This window comes from Haliaeetus albicilla, chromosome 3 (assembly GCF_947461875.1).
Source record: "Haliaeetus albicilla chromosome 3, bHalAlb1.1, whole genome shotgun sequence".
In the NCBI taxonomy this organism is placed as follows: Eukaryota; Metazoa; Chordata; class Aves; order Accipitriformes; family Accipitridae; genus Haliaeetus; species Haliaeetus albicilla.
The window spans coordinates 75,012,115-75,028,112 of record NC_091485.1 but is presented as its reverse complement, the minus strand read 5'-3'; the positions used below and the strand labels follow the sequence as shown (position 1 = coordinate 75,028,112).

At 46.6% G+C, this 15,998-nt stretch overlaps 1 protein-coding gene across 9 annotated transcripts in view; it reads right to left on the bottom strand.

Moving 5' to 3' along the window:
* Positions 1–15,998, bottom strand: part of ADGRB1 (adhesion G protein-coupled receptor B1) — a 284,292-nt gene that overhangs the window by 142,874 nt on the left and 125,420 nt on the right. For 7 of the 9 annotated variants that reach the window (XM_069780159.1, XM_069780156.1, XM_069780162.1 and 4 more), the window contains 3 exons: positions 8,926–9,033; positions 2,934–3,098; positions 1,219–1,383 (listed from right to left, as the gene is read on the bottom strand). In XM_069780159.1, coding sequence (XP_069636260.1) covers positions 1,219–1,383; positions 2,934–3,098; positions 8,926–9,033 — 438 coding nt within the window. The remainder of the gene's footprint in view (positions 1–1,218; positions 1,384–2,933; positions 3,099–8,925; positions 9,034–15,998) is intronic. The other 2 variants (XM_069780161.1, XM_069780165.1) reach the window with 1 other exon arrangement.

Here is a 15,998-nt window from a genome sequence, read left to right as displayed (position 1 = left end):
GAGTCCCCCAACGCCGCACTCATTTGGCACTGCAAAGCCACTGATTGCCTTTGTGGCATTAATTAGAACTGAAGTCTTGCATTTGGGCTGCCTATCTTTTCCACCACTGTTTTGTTCGTTGCAGTATATTCACATATTTATTTGTATTTAAATTAATTATGGATCAATGTTAACTCAGGGTATGCTTTATTGCCCAAGCAATGCCAGGTCTGACTTCTTCAATTTGTCTTTTTATGACAGAGTCAATTTGGTGTCTGGGATGTTCCCATTCTGAGTAGAGTCTTCTGGACCGCAGCCAGAAATCCAAGGATAGTTACTTGGGGTGAAAAATGGCTGGGAAATGCCAGGAGGCTTCTCACAAATGTTTTCACAAAACAGGGGATAAAATAATGTCTCATAATGATTCTCATTAAGCTGGAAAAATGTCAGTTGACATTACCCTGGGAGAAGGGGGGGAGTGTTGGGGAGCTCCCTCGTGTTCAGATCATGTTCACCAGGACACCCTGAGTTAAATTAATAGGGACTCTGTGGTAAACCCAGAGCCTGTCTGCTTCAAGGGAAGGAAGCCACAGGAGCTCAAGTGGATTTCCAGTGTTAAAAGCCATTTCATCTTGGGGTTTCTTTCTGGTGTTTCAAAGCAAAACTTGGGGAGAGACATTTGGAAGTGAAATCTAGGGGTAGGGAAAAGGTACTTAAAAGTATTAAAATATGTCATGGAAGCCTCTCAGGAGTCTCTTAGTCCATTTCACCACCCAAAGCAGGATCAGGTACAGAGAAATCTTGCATATATAGTGAATTAATGCATGTATATTGCTAGCAAGTAAAACTGTTAATTAATTCCAGACAATAACAAGCCTAGTCAGGCAAAATAACTTTAAATCATTCACTGGAGATAACAGGTGAGATGCTTAAGATGGTCTTGAAAATAGTAGTGACAGCTGAGCGAGCCCAGATCTATCCCATATAACGTGTCCTCTGAAAGTTATTACACAGAGCAAATCTGAACCTGAGACAATGCTTAGCTGAATAACCCCAAAGCACCTCTAGGTTGCTCCTCCAATGTGTCCTTTCCTTATAGAGGATCCTCTTCGAGACAGTGCAGACTGTGTGCTGATTCAGCTTAGGCAGCTACAGACCCACTCGATGAGCCATGTGTGGGCATCTTTGGAGATGGGGAGACCTGCTGGAGGGAAGGCTTCGAATCTCTAACTGCCTTACCTGGGCAAAGTGCAATGTTGCAGAACTTTGTTTGCTTCTCTGGGCCCTCGCAGGGGTTCCCACCAAATTGCGGGGGCTTGCACGTGCGGGTCCGATCCCTGTACCCTCTCCCACACGTGGAAGAGCACAAGCTCCATGGAGACCACTCGTCCCAAGTGCCATGCACTGCAATCAAAGCAGAAGAAGTAAGTTTCCTTTCCAAAGGATGTCTGAAGAAGCGAGCAAGCCCACAGAGCACAGCATCTTCCCACCCAGAATGAGCAGCATGTGAGAAGTAAGTGTGGGAAGGCCAAGAACAAATCAACCCCAAATGTGCAAGAGGAACATCACGTAATTTTTTATGCTTCGGTATCAACACCAAGTGTCTGGTACTTCCCAGTCTATTTGAAATAAATCACAATGCACTTTTAATTGACCCTAATTTTTCAGATTTTTGAGCCAAGAGAAAAGGGCATTTTTTGAGCAAAAGATGTAATTAGCTAGAGAGGAACAAAAAACCCCTCACCCTTTAGGAAGCAGCATCACCATTATTTTGTCACTTGTTACCCTTATTTCCCTCCCTCAGCAGGTTTTCTCATTGAACTGTCAAAGGCTACAGCATTTTCAAGCTCTCAGAAAAGCTGTAGTCTGGCTACTAATTACTATCATACGTCAGTGACACCATGGGGGCAAACCTAGGGAGACTTGGAAGAATAAAATGGGATGGGCAACATGCTCCAACAGTGCTCAGGCCACCACTGGTAACTCCTGGAATTAGACATCTAAAGCCTTCTAATCTATATTAATCTAATCTTCTCCAATCTAATCTAATCTAATCTGGCCAGGTTATTTATGGAAGGTTAGTCACTGTAATCTCTAGAGGCCAAATGTTACAAGAATGTACTGATGTATCTTAAGGGACTTCATCCCTTCCAGCTTTACTGGAGAAGCTAACACAAAATCAATAATGCTTCAGAAAAAAACCAAAGGCACACGTACTTTTCCAGTCCTTCATCAGTTGCTAACAGTGACTGATCAACCAGTTATCAGGAAAGGGTGTTCAAACCTAATGTTTTGCAATTGTCACCAGGCATATTGCATGATAAAAGATAACTAGAGGAGGAAATGCAGGAAAGAGCACGGGAAAACAGCTCGGTGGTTTCACCATTGTAGGATTGGTTCTGAACAATGATGTTGCTGGTCAGGAGTCATGAATTTAGTTTAGTCACTTAGTTTAATAGCATAATTCTTCAAAATAATGTCCAGGCTCCCCAGACTGTAGTTTTTCATCAAAATTGTGGAAGAAGGAGTATGAAAACAGAGATGATGGCTGGCTCAATTCATAAACATACCAGCAGACTGAGTTTTTCATGCTGTTTGCACTGGTATGCCCAGTGTTGGCATCCGAGCAACTGAAAGTGTCATCTGGTGCTTCTCTTTCCCAGTCTGCCCCATGCTTGGAAACACCCCAAAGGGCACATGCCTTTCAGATGTACTGTGTTCATTGCCTTTAGATAGCATCAAATTGTCTATACCACACAAAACAAGTGCCCATCTAATGGTGCTTGGTCTAGCAAGGGTCTCTGTATGAGGCTTTAGGGTAAGAAGAGAAGGAAAAGGAAACAAAACCCATCTCCCTCCAAGAAGATATCACAGTGGAGATATCACAGACAGTCAATCCTCCGTGCACCTCCCTTTCCCCTCCTGCCCCTGCGTACATGGAGCGTTCAGCCCACCTGGGCACACGGCAGAGTTGTTGCACTGTCTCTGCTCCCGGAGAGGGCCGCTGCACTGAGTGCTGTAGGAAGATGACACGCAGAACCTCGTCCTGGTCTGCCAGCCCTCCCCGCAGGTGGTCGAACACACGCTCCACGGGGACCACTCCTCCGCCGCGGGGTCACCTGTTGGGGTTGGAGCAGAAGGTGAGGATGTGGCATCCTTGGTACCTGGATCTCCAGGGCAGTGCTTTCCAAGTTACACTTCAGCAGTTGCTGGCAATCTGTGAAGCTGTGCGGTGTGTCCCACGTGTGGTGTGACAAGAAGGGTGCAAAGGGATCGGTGAGAAAATGTGAAGGTTGGCAACGGGATAAAAGTTTTTGGGGGAGGTACTGCGTAGAGCTGTAGCACACGCACACAAAAAAAAAGGAAGGACACCATGGAAGCATCAGGACACTGGGCAGGGCAGGCTCCACCACTGATGATGAGGTGGTGTAGCCACTGCAGAACCGTGTGAGCTGGGATACGTATCATCTACTCAGAGATAGTACTAATTAAGGAACATGGATTAGACACATAGTAAATGTGTCCATAAATGGAGCAGTTGTAAGGATTCAACTCTTCTCACAGCCCCTACCAATGCAGATTGGCCGTGGAGAAGCAAACAAGATAGAAGATGACAGTGCCCGAGAAGGTCATTGGGTGAAGTAATCCCACAGAGCTTTCTCATGTCATCTCCTTCACCTGTGGAGAGGATCTGCTTTGAGCATGTGACACAACAAAGCTGACTGTTCCCAGGCATCGTACAGTCCCTATCAACTGCTTACCTGATGGGGCAGTATTGAAAAGGCAAATAAAAGCATCCCATTGAAGAAGAGATGGGAGTGGAAAGCAATAAGACATATTCCCTTTGTCTTTAACATCCCTGCAGACAGATGGTCATGCCAGGGGTGTTTCAGCCAGGCCACAGCCTCCAGATAAGTCACCAGAAGTGTGACACGGGCAGGGAAAAGACAGTTTTCCATTAGTTTCATAGGCATTAGTCTATCATTGAGAAAATGACTTTCTCCCCCAGATGAAAACAAAAGCTTGCTCTGTTTCATTTAATTAAGCTTTGCATTGTTTGGGTTTGGGGATTTTTCATGGATTACTAATAATTACACATGATAAACCTAGAACGTAACATTTGGTATGTATAGTACACAGGCATATGGCACAAATCTTTGAGGATGCATAATAGAGGGGCATACCCTTCTAGTAACAAGTTCATCAGAGCATCAGACTGCACCATGTCACATCATAACCAGGTGCATCTGGCAGACTACAGATGATATAAAACAGATCATGGCACTGGATGCAGAGGGTAAGCACGACTTCAGGGGTCATACAACATGGCACAGCCTGAGCTACACCCAGCACTTTAAATGTGTTTTCCCACACCACCACCCCATTCCCAAAGAAAACTGGACAGTAGATACTGTATTGGATTGATCAGCTGCAACATAGAGCATGAAAGAGACTCTAGCAGTGGGCTGCTACAGTTTAGGATCTCAGCTTGCTTGTAGGGCAGTGTGGGTTATAAACCAGCTGTGTGAAGGTCAGTGTCAGTACAGGAACTGTGATGGGAACTGTAAGGGTTGGAGACCACCAGACTGCCCAATACTGCCTAAAGCTGTGTATGTCTGACTTTTTTCTCAAGGTGGTATATTTATTTGCTAGTGTCTTAAGGGGAGTTTTCTGCGTGCAATGAAATTTTAGGCAGGGTTTCAAGTGTTTGTGGCTCTCATCAATCTGCTCATTAGGATTTTTGGTAGTTATCTATGTTATTTGTTATGTGTCATGCTTTTCAGCACATCTACTTTGAATGTCTCTAGTCATTCAGGCAGTTGGTAGTTAAAAATATGCCCGCTAGCTGGAGCTTGGTGAATCAATATGCGCAGGCCTGTTGAAGGGGGAAAGTGTAGAGGAAGACCTGTCCTTGATGTACAATGGACAGGCTTTCATTCCTTCATTTACTAGCTGGACTTAGAAAGAGCTGGAAATAAGGATGAGCCTTTCTCTACCTCATCTATGCCACTGTAACGATTATCATGAGACGTAACTGCTTTTCTTCATTAAGCCAAAGTTGCTCAATACTGTTCCCCTTTGCTTTTGTGTTTTGTTTCATTAACCTACCCAGCTGGTTCCAGTTAGATAGATGTTATGGACCATTGGTCTTTCTCTGGGATATATAGGAGACGGTGTGTGTTTTGAGGCCTTGGGGCTTCAAGAAAACATTACTCCCATATCCTGTTTCTCAAGTGTTAGATCTGCTGGTATACAGAGATCTGCATTTCCATGGTAATTTTGCCACCTTTTCAATAAGGAACTCAACTGGCTCTGTCAGACAGACAGTCCTGTGATTCTCTGAATTCAACACCAGCAAGCTGCCTTTTTGAGTACCATCATTTCAGCGTTTGCCATCCAGAGTGGCCCAGACTCCAGAAGATCCCTTTTTGGCCCACAAATACCAACCATTCCTGCTACATAGCCTGCTTGGATGCCGCACGAACAGACAATGCCTTTGCATTACTCAGAGAACACCCTCCATCAACCTTGAGCGACCTCCCCAGTACTGCACCCAGCAGTATCGAGTCCCTCAGTGGCAGGGAGCTGGCATTTTTTCATAGTTAAACATTGCCAGTTTGTGCCCAAAAGTCTTTCTGAGAGGCCCGAGGTGGGACAGGGGAAGCCTGCAGAGACACAGTGGCCTCCTCCATCAGCAACTCACAGCTTGGAGAGCCTCCCATCCCACCACTTCCCCACTCAGACCTGGCTGTGGTTTTGCAATCTCCATATTCAGACAAGAGTTACTGTGTCACTGGATGAAAGAATGGCATCTTTGAACCAAATGCCACCTCTTCCACCTCTTTCGTCTTCTTTATTATTTTTGGCCTTTGCCTTTTCACAGTAGAAATATCTATGATTAGAGGTAATTCTCCTCAATTATCATCTCTCACATTGCACCAAACCCTGGCTTTTAAATCCATAATATCATTTACTTTCCAAGTGCTGGTTACTCCTTTGGGTTTGGTGTTGTTTTGAGCTAAGCAATTTATCTCAGTCTACTGGGGCACTATGTCCAGTCTAGTCTCAACCTTGCAGAAATTCAACTGATTTTCAACCATGTGAGACCGAGTTCTGAGACGATCTCAGGCATCAGGACAAGCTCTCTCATTCTCTGTCTGAGAAGAACAGAATATTGCCCATCATCAAAACTATGGATGAGAAGAATTTCTGCATCCCTGTGGGTCAGACTGCAGCAAATACAAATTACTGGATGCAGTATCTTCCAATTATTTATCCCAGAAGTGGATCCTGATTGTTTTTTTATATAAGGGAAAGAAGTCTACCATGCTCATTGGGTTTGAAAGCCCCCTATTACAGCTCAGTACTGTCTTATAATCAGACCTGCCAGAGATACACTCCACCAAATTGGTCTTCACCCCACCCCGAGGACAAGGGGCCATGCACTGCCCTCCATCATGACTGGTGCCTGTAGACAGATGTGTCCGCAGGATTGACCTTTGATTTGTCCTGTGATGCTCCAGGCTAGCCTGGGGATTAACAAGAGTGCCCCAAAAGAGGTAGCAGGACCAAGGACCCCACTTCGGGTGGGAAGATGGCCCTTTGCAGGGCTTGCTGCTCCCACAGAGCCAGATGCAGCACCTCTCCTGCAGCTGGAGAGGTCTCAGTAGGTGCTGGAGAAGGAGACGCACTGGGCATTGCTCCACGGAAATGTAGCACTGCAATCCAAGATCATTTCCAGCGCCTGGCCAGTCCTGAGAGTAACTGAGCTGGCCTTACAGAGAGCTCAGCTGGCTGTGGGGTCCCCATCGGTGCCTGCAGCTTCTCCGTGACATTTCTTCCCTCAGCACTAATGGAGCGGCACATCGCTGTCATCCCTCTGCCAGGATCCCTTCTTTTTTTGGTGTCATCTGTCAATCTGACATCTCACCACGTGCAAGTCGCTTCTTCGCTCACATCCTGCTCCTGGCAAAGACCTCCTGGAAGCAATCTGTGGGCTGAGCTGGGAGGGCTGATGCCAAGGACCTGCTGGGCTGGATCTCGCTCTTGTGTTATTGCTGGGACAGACGTGGGCAGCCAGCGGCACCGCAGCTGAGAGCACAACTGTGCCAGAGCCTACGGGCCATCAGAACCTGGACACCAGGGCTGCCGAGGGTGGGCAGGAGAAAATACTGGCCTTCAACTGGGCAGGGCCATCCCCTCATCCCTAGTTCTTATAGCTGGCATCAGTATTTCATATTTTTCTAGGTCTTGAGTGGATGTGAAATGGCTTATCCCCTACAATCTGTGTTAATTTCTCAGGAAGACTTGTGCTTTGGATTGATATCCCCAGCTAAAGTCTCCCTCTAAATCCCTTCCTGGGCTGTACCTTTTGCCTTGTCTTTACATCTCCTCCATCCTGATCTCCTTGAACAACCTGGACGCAGTTGCTGCTCCTTGGACAGCAGCAGGAGCGTGGCAAGCTCACGGCTGTGCAACACCCATCTTCCTATCAGGGTATCCCAGGCTGTCCTGCACTCAGGGATACCACAGCCCAAGTCGGTGATGCTACAGCAGTGCCTATGATGGCAGGGAGTTAATAGAGATGTCACTGAGCCCAGATGCAGTATCCAGCTGTACAGCAGGAAGAAATGCCAACTATAAACCTGATGGCTGAGCTACAGGCTGGAACAAAGCACTGGGGAAGGACCTGGGACCAGGCAGACTAGGAACAACAGGAGACATCATAGGACCTGCCTTGGAGTGCCTTCTTTTCCTTGCCATTTGGACACATATGACTGAGAGATTGAGCTCAGCTTCACCAGGTTATAGCGAAGCAAACGCCCTCCCTCTCCTGCAGTCTTTTGCCAGCCACCACTGATCCTGCAGGCAGCAGAGCTGCTCCCACCAGAGAGAGCAGATTCAGTGTGGGGTAGCAAATAAATTCAGACCGTCCCCTGCCTTGTGTTGAAAGCCACAACCCCAGCCGTTGCCCGATCACCCCCAGAGCCTCCACACCACACAGCTTTGTGACGCTGTTCACTGCTGTACACTGGCAAAGTCCTGCTGGGTTGGATGGAGTACAGCTAATTTACACCAGAATATGACCCGCTCCCCTTACAATCTATTTCACAGCTCTGGCTCTTCAAGTGACCTGTCCAAAGCCTTTCTACAACACAAAATATTTGCAAGGTCACTGGACAATGATTTTAACCTGTAGTCATGTTCAGCACACCTTGCTTTGCCCAAGACCCACAATATGTTAAGCTCCTGCCACGAAAGACAGCCATGAAGGGAGAGCACGAAACCTCTCCAGTTAGACCTGGCATAGATCTAGGTCCAATTCATTCCCATCTTCCCAGATCACACTCTCTGATTTTACTACATATTTTTCCCCTTCTGTTGTGGAAGGGTGGAAGGTTCTGCTGCAGAACCTACCAGACAGAAGTCCTTGCACAGCACTAAAGACCTAGTGACAGAGGAAAGCAGTCCTGCTCTCTCCCCATCATGCCCTGCACACCTCCTCCTATGGTCAATGGGAAGGCATGACATGGACATCAGCAAAGAGGCTGTATCACAGTAAGGTCAGCTTTGGCTTAATGAACCATGGCTATTTAGATAGTTCAGACAAAGCAGTGACTTAGAAGTAGGCAGGGTGATGAGAAGCGGTCTGTGAGATGCATGGTCTTGTTAGGGCTTTGCATCTAACCCTTTTTGCCTTCTCTGGCTAATGGAACAACACAAAACCCTGTAGGGCAATGGGATGGGAACAAACTGGGTGATGACTGTTTGCTCAGTGTGTGACTTGTTGGATAAGCCCACACTAACCTGGGGGGGAAAAGAGTTGGTTAGCTGGGTCATTGAAACAGCAAAGCGAGTCAATGCAGTCAGCCCTGCCCAGCCAGGAATTGCAGTGACCAGGCAGTGTGCCATCTCCAGAGGCTGTTGTGGTAGGTCAGAGCTTACCTATTTGAGGTGCAGGGTACCCGTAGTGCTGCAGTTCGTCAGTGTCCTCTCGCTTTCTGTTATCTGTGGACCTCAGCGATTGGCTTCTGGAATTATAGCGTCCATTGGCTATGGCAAGGTAATGGGTCATGTAAATACACCTTGGTTCACTCTGCAAGATCTTTCACTACAAAGGTTACACGTATAAACAACAGCGACCTGCAACGTTTGGTTGACACAATCACTTGCTTTCCAACCCCAGCACCCCTGGCCACCAGCAGTCCCCGAGGCTTTAGCACCAGGCCAGCCTGCAAGATTTGACTGGCTGGCAGTTCAACCCCTTGTTTCTTAGTGAGACTTGGGACCATGCAGAATATGATCCCTTATGTTGGGTCTTTAATCAATTGCAATGATTTTCTAGGGTGTCTACTCTTTGCTGTGCTCGTGGAGGATTTAGCCTTTTTAGATGTGCTGACAGCGAATCCCACCATCCCTAGCAGTGTTTCAACATCTATGGTGATGACTGGCAGTATTTTTTGGTGGAAAACTCAGCCTTGCAACCACTATCAACTTAGCAATGCTCTGTAAAGTAACCAGAAAATGCTGAGTGGAGCAGCCAGGTCAGGGCAGGTGAAAAGGAAGGGGATAGCTCAAAAGGATGTCTCCTTCACAGACCTACCACCAGAAACAAGGAGAGATGAAGGTCTGGTATCAACAAAGTGACTTATGTACCAACAGAGGTATGGCTGGGCACCTTTTCAACTCATGTGAAAGAGCAAAGTTCCTGACCCTAGTGTCCCAGCTGAAAATCTCCCACCGAAGAGCATGGTGTTGAGATCAGAAGGTAAATAATGCATCCACTGTAAAGTAAAGGCATTTAACTCCTGACTGGCAGCTAGCACCCCTAGCTAGCACTAGCAGCTAGCACTTCCAAACTCACACTTCTTGCCAGCTTTGCATTTGCATCCCATGTGGATTAGCCCTGAATTTGCTAGAGGGGAAACTAAAATTTCCATTCTCCATGTTATTGGGCATATTGCAACCCTGGCACACGCTCTCCCTAGTAAATAGAGAAACAACCAAGCGATTGCAACCAAATCCCACCCACCAGTACTGCCTGCTGTAACTCAGGAGAGCTCAGCTGCTTCCACCGGAGCCATGCAGAATAGCAGAGAGCAGAGCTGAGCCCAAGTAATCTGTGATCTGGCAACGAATTTGTTTCCAAACAACAAGTTCCAGACAGAGGATCTTTTTCCCCAAGGAGGTAAAACAGTCAGACATCTTTTCAAAAAGTACAAAGTGCCAAGAGATGAAATGGTGACAAATTTGATCCCGGAACCCTGAGAAAATTAATAAAGGTTAATGAAGCTTCAGTGTAGCGGCAGGAGTCTTTATTGCCATCCAAAAAGGGAAAGCAGAGGAGAGAGAGGAATGATTCAGAGTCCCTGCCAGGAGCCAGACTTTATATTCAGCAGCTTGGTTCGTGGAATAGGCCCATCTAGTTTGTGAATTTATATTATTTCCCAATACTGCTGCCTGAAAGCAGAACTTAAGGAACCTAGGAACTGGTCACACCGACTCCTCCAAACCTTCCCAGCACTGACTGGTTGCAGGCTGCTGGCTGGAGGGAATGGGATGGGGTAGTCACCTGCCTGCCATCATCAAGAGAAAGGCACCAATAGCCGGATATCAGACTACAAACATCCTGATATTTGCATATTCCTTGTTTTTATCTGGCTCTCTACTGGAATAGAAAGGGCCGAAATCCTACATTTTTAATAGCAACAAAGTCATGGGACTGTCCTGAGTAAGATTCAATTAAAAATGAATGCCAACCTCTAGCTAGCTTTCCAATATCCAGTGTCTTGAGTTTGCTTAGGAGACAAGTTAAATTAGTCCCATATTTGGGACACATCACAACCCCTGCTCCATACCTACCACCCATTGCTGGCTATACCCATGCACTTTCATCTGCTCTAAGTCCTCTTCATGAAAGCATACAAACCACAAGAACACACAAAATCTGCATCTGCAGTAAATCCCATAGGCTTCTCAGAGACTTGTTTAGTCTGGGAGGAGAAACAGGGGCTGAGCAACAAGTGGTAGATGTGGAGCTTGGATGGCTTTGTCAGTTGCCCAGAGGAAGGAAGGTGACAAGGAAAACCTGGGACTGAATATCCCAGAAGTAGCCAGTGAGCATGGATGGATGGATGGACAGAGAGATAGGAGGCAGGACAGAAGGAAGGAAAGATAAAAGAGCAAAACGGAAGTTTTAAATGCACCTGGCACCCTGGCACCCTGGACCTCCTCTCACCAGTTATTTTGGCCCCATGTTACTGACATCTCCGAATGACTGATCTTAGTCTCGAAAGAGCTGCATGATTTCCTTTGCTCCCTGACGGATATGACAAGCCTGCACTGTTATTGCTCATCCTAATTAAAGGCAACCAAGTCTAGTGGCTGAATGTGTGACCCTTCCAGCTTGCCCCAAGCCTCCCCCAGGAAAGACTGCCTCCAGACCCATGCTGGGGTTGTTGCATTGCAGTCTGCAGTCTGCCTCCCCTCTGGAAAAGGTGTTGCAATGAAGCAGGTCTGTCTCTATTTAACATGGAGCATGGCTTATATTTAACCTGGACAATTGCCTTGAATATACGCAAAAATCAACCATGGTTCTGAACAAAGAAGGGAGAAGCTGGGTCCCCTATGCACAAAGCAAAGTTGGTACAAGTGATGCTTTGCTGTGGGTTTCATGCACCTGAACTTTATGGGGTGGAGGCCACAAAATAAAGGCAGCGGGGAACTGGTCGAATTTCAGCAGCCCGCTTCCTGCAATGGGGTCAGTGGACAGGATTAATGCCAGGATCAAAGGAAGACCTAGACTTGATTTACATCCCAGCTGTATAAATGCCGTGAGGATGGCACACTGTCGAAATACCCAGCACCTTGGAGAAGCTAGCATGAGGGCTAGAGGAATAATGCCCTTGGAGGGAACACAGAGATGTTTCAATTGCAAATGAAGGCCAGCACGTGAGATTTTGGAAGAACATAGCTCAAATGTGGTTGGGAGGATGATCTTGCAATGCTGGCAGTAAAGGGAAGAGGAAGCAGGTGACCAACACTTCTAATGAGAACATGTAATGTGTCAGACAGCAGTGTGGTGGGCCAAAGTTTTAACATCCAAACAAGTCTCACCATAGCTACACACTCTTCCCTCCATACTCGTCCCCCAAAGAGGAAAGGCAAAGAAAATAGCAGGATCATGAAAATTATTCAGGCAAGCTGGGGTGGTTGGAATGAAAGGGTGGACCAGAGCAAAGAGTGGAAAGGGATGATTAAAAAAACCCAATGAAATGGGGTAAATGTATCTCAGTGCAGTAAAACTGAAGGAAAAGCTGTTGGCTATGGAGCTTCTGGGGCATCTAGCAGCTGCTAAAGGAGTAAAACTCAGAAGAGCAGAATCACTAACAACCCCTAAAACCCAAGAACTCAGTGGATGTAGAAGACGGTCATTTTGGAGGCCACTGGATATATGGCAATTCCACCAGCTAAGGAAATGGCCCAAAGCATTTCCATTTCAACATCTGAGACTCGCGAAAACATCACTGGGTGAGATGTGTGACTCAGATATGAAATGTCTGAACCAGCATTAAAAGCAGGGACAGGGTGAAGTCTCTGCAAGCAGCAGCTGGTACCTATAGGACAAGGCACTCTTCCAGCTTGCAATGAATTCTAGCCTGGCCTGCGGGGAATGAAGTTGCTCTTGCACATGCACAGGATGTTTCAGCTTGGTGGTTGCAGCAAAAAGGCTATTTTTAATGAAAATCAGGGGCGTCAGAGAATGAGACTGAGGCTCAGTCTTTTGAATGTCATGAGGAACATGCGTTTCTTCACACCGCTAACGGTTACACAGCTGAAAGGCTAGATCCTGAACCCACTTGATGCTGGAAGTCCAGCATGGATTGACAGGACTGCGCTGGTGTCACACTTCTGCAGCTGATGGCAGGATACGACCACCCCTTTCCCAGCCTAGGGGAGACGTATCTGCCCAATCTGCATATTCATAAATGTCAGAGATGGTTTTGCGTTGCCTCTGCCAGATGGGATGGCAGGATTTCAGCTGGCTCCTCTGCCAATTTTCGTTCCCCAGGAATAAGTGCAGGCCGCCTACATCTCTGATTGTTCTCGCATTTCCCTGGCACTGCCAAATTCCAGCGCCAGGGTCAGGCCCATGACATCCCCCCTCTGGTTTGGATGTTGTCCTACCACGTTGCTCATCCAGCCTCCCTGCAAGGACCCTCTGCATGCCAGGTTGTAAGAAACCACAGCTTTTAGCACTGTGAAGCCAAGAGGGGTCACTGGAGCACAGTGGGTGTCCCCTTCCATCTAAAGGGGGTGGACCTGGAAAGCTCCTCTGCAAGCACTTGCCACCATACTCGGGTTGGCTTTTTTCCTTCCTCTAAAACAGCAGTTCCTGGCCAAATCCAACAGATGGAGGAAATCTCCCCTGTCTGTGCCGGAGAGGAGGATATCACCAGGTCCTTTGCCTCTAGCAAGGAAAAATCAGAGTTACAACAAACACTGAATGTTATCCTTCAGATTATGTCTCTTGAGCTGAACAGCTGCCATGAAAAAAAGCTCTGCCTAAGCCAAGCTGTTGTTACCAGACAAAGTTTCCCTTCCAGTTTGGGATGAGCCTTCATTACAGTTTTTCTTTAGTGTTTCACAGCTTTGGGGTTTGCCTATGGAGATAACTTACTGGGCTCACTTGCTGTTGGGCTTGGGTATGTATCCCTGGGGAAATTTAGCCAGATAAAGATCATCGAGCAAGAAACTCCATTACATGAAACAGCAGAGATGGTGGCCCAAGTGAGTGGAAAAACATAAAGACCACATACAAGTGGCACCTGTGGAGTCATTCAGCCATCCCTGTGCAGTGATTTCAAACAACACTATGGCCTCCAGATAACGTGTTCAGACTCAGCTCTGGGAACCACATGGCTGTACCTATATTTCAGTGACCAAACTGCCAGAAGTCACACCTTTTGGAAAGGTTGAAAACCACCGTTCCCACTGCTGCATACTGAGACCTGCTGAAGGTCCACCTGGGGCAGCTCTGCAAGACGAAGAATGGCAGAACCTAGAGAAGGTCCACCCTGAGGGAGGAGCTGTGTGACAAGAAAGATTAGATGCCATGGCCGGGCAAAATAAAACAACCAATGAAACCCTCACAGATCCTCTGCAAAAGTTCATTTCAGCAGCTCCACGGAGCTGAGTGGCAGCACCCAAAGTTGTTCCCACTGAGAACCTGCCCCAGGTGCAGTATCAGGCTAAGACGTCTCCCCGCTGCTGGAGACCCAAATAAACAGCTAGAACACTCTTGCTAATCACCCGTCAGCTTATGAGCCACTTTGGCAGAAGCAAGGAAGGAGAAGCTAAAGAAAAAAGATGGGTTACCCTTGTTTTGAAGGTGGTTGTGATTTCTGTGTTATTCTAACCTAACTTGCTTGGCCAGGAACTGATTTGACTTTTCAGTGGTGGTATTAGTTTCCTTGGACAAGTTTCAATTTACCCCCACAGCAAAGAGGAAAATATCAGAGCACTCATCCCTGTTTTGTTTTGCTCTTTTATCAGGATTATAGATGGCCCTTTGGCCAAGGAAAAAAGTATTTTTTCCTGTTTGTTTTCTACTTGAAAATTAAGGTGACAGCTACTCCACAATACCTGGAGAGCTAGTCAGGTATAATTACAAGCTACTGAAATGCTGCACAATTCAGGATAATGATGTTCTTCTGTCCAGTTCTTTTCTTCTTTTTTTTTAATGTAAAAAATTGAATTAGAATCTATTTAACTGCAACATATAATGAACACTTAGGAAAATAACAGTTCAAGTGGAAGAATGAACATCCTACCCATCCCTAACAAATCTATGAGCAAAAGTCAATATGAGAATAACAGTGACACATTTAAAACAGGATTTCTAGTCTACTTTTAAATTCTCTCAGGTTTTGGTACAGATCACAGTAAAGAGAAAGAAAGGATATGTGCAAAGAAATTAAAAGCCCTTCCTGAGTCAAAAGTGCATATCTCTTGGGCATGGCTGCAAAGGCAACAAGGAACAGATTCGCTGAGGAGTGAGTTCAGAGCCAAATGCGCAGCTTTGGTAGATATGAAGAGATACAGGTTTATCTTGAGGTACGACACAGACCTCAAGATGTGCATGGGCAAGACTTCTTGAAAGATTAATTGTTCACATCTTCCCTCAAATGCTTTCCAGCTTGCCTGCGTGAAAGCATCACAACGGGGCTCAGCAGTTTGTTTACAAAGAGGCCCTTAGGAAAATGAATCAGAATTAACTTATTTATTTCAAAGGGATAAATCAATTTGTGCTGCCCCATTCTGTGGGCATACTCTCTTTCCAAACTAGGGCTTTCCACTTAGCTCAAGATCTTTTCTTCCCAAATAAGCTCAGCTGAACTAACCACACTGCAATTTGGAGCAGGAGTTGACTGGGTATGTAATGGAAAAAGGACAGGAAGACAACTGAAATCTTTTATTGAATCATAGCCCCCTGAGTTACAATCATGTTTCTCTGCACTTAGGATCAGCTTTGCTGAATGTTGTATTCTGGAAAAGACAAGTGTGTAAATAGGAAGTTAATAGCAATTCAGACTTCACTGCTGTGCTCCATGCAATGAATGGAGCTAGAAACCCAACCCAGACTTCCAGGCTCCGTGGTTGCCCACAATCCCACTTCATCCCTCCTTGCCACAGCGACCTCAGGAGATCTATGATGAAGAAGAGCAAAGTTTTGCCACTGGGGCAGATCAAGAGAAAATGTTATGCCCCTTGCTCAGTGCTGGTGAGGCTGGACCTGGAAAACAGTGTCCAGTCCACCCCCCTCCCCCCTCCCAGTTCAAGGGGGATGTGAAGGAATCGAACAGGTCCCGTGGAGGGCTTTGAAGGTGGTTAGGGATGGGGACAGATGTCCTGCAAGATGTGCTTGTTTGTCCAGCACAGGAGGGGCACTCTATGGAGTTTTTTTTACCTATTGTCCTGTGTGCCCCCATGTTCAAAGAATGGTCACACCTGTAGAG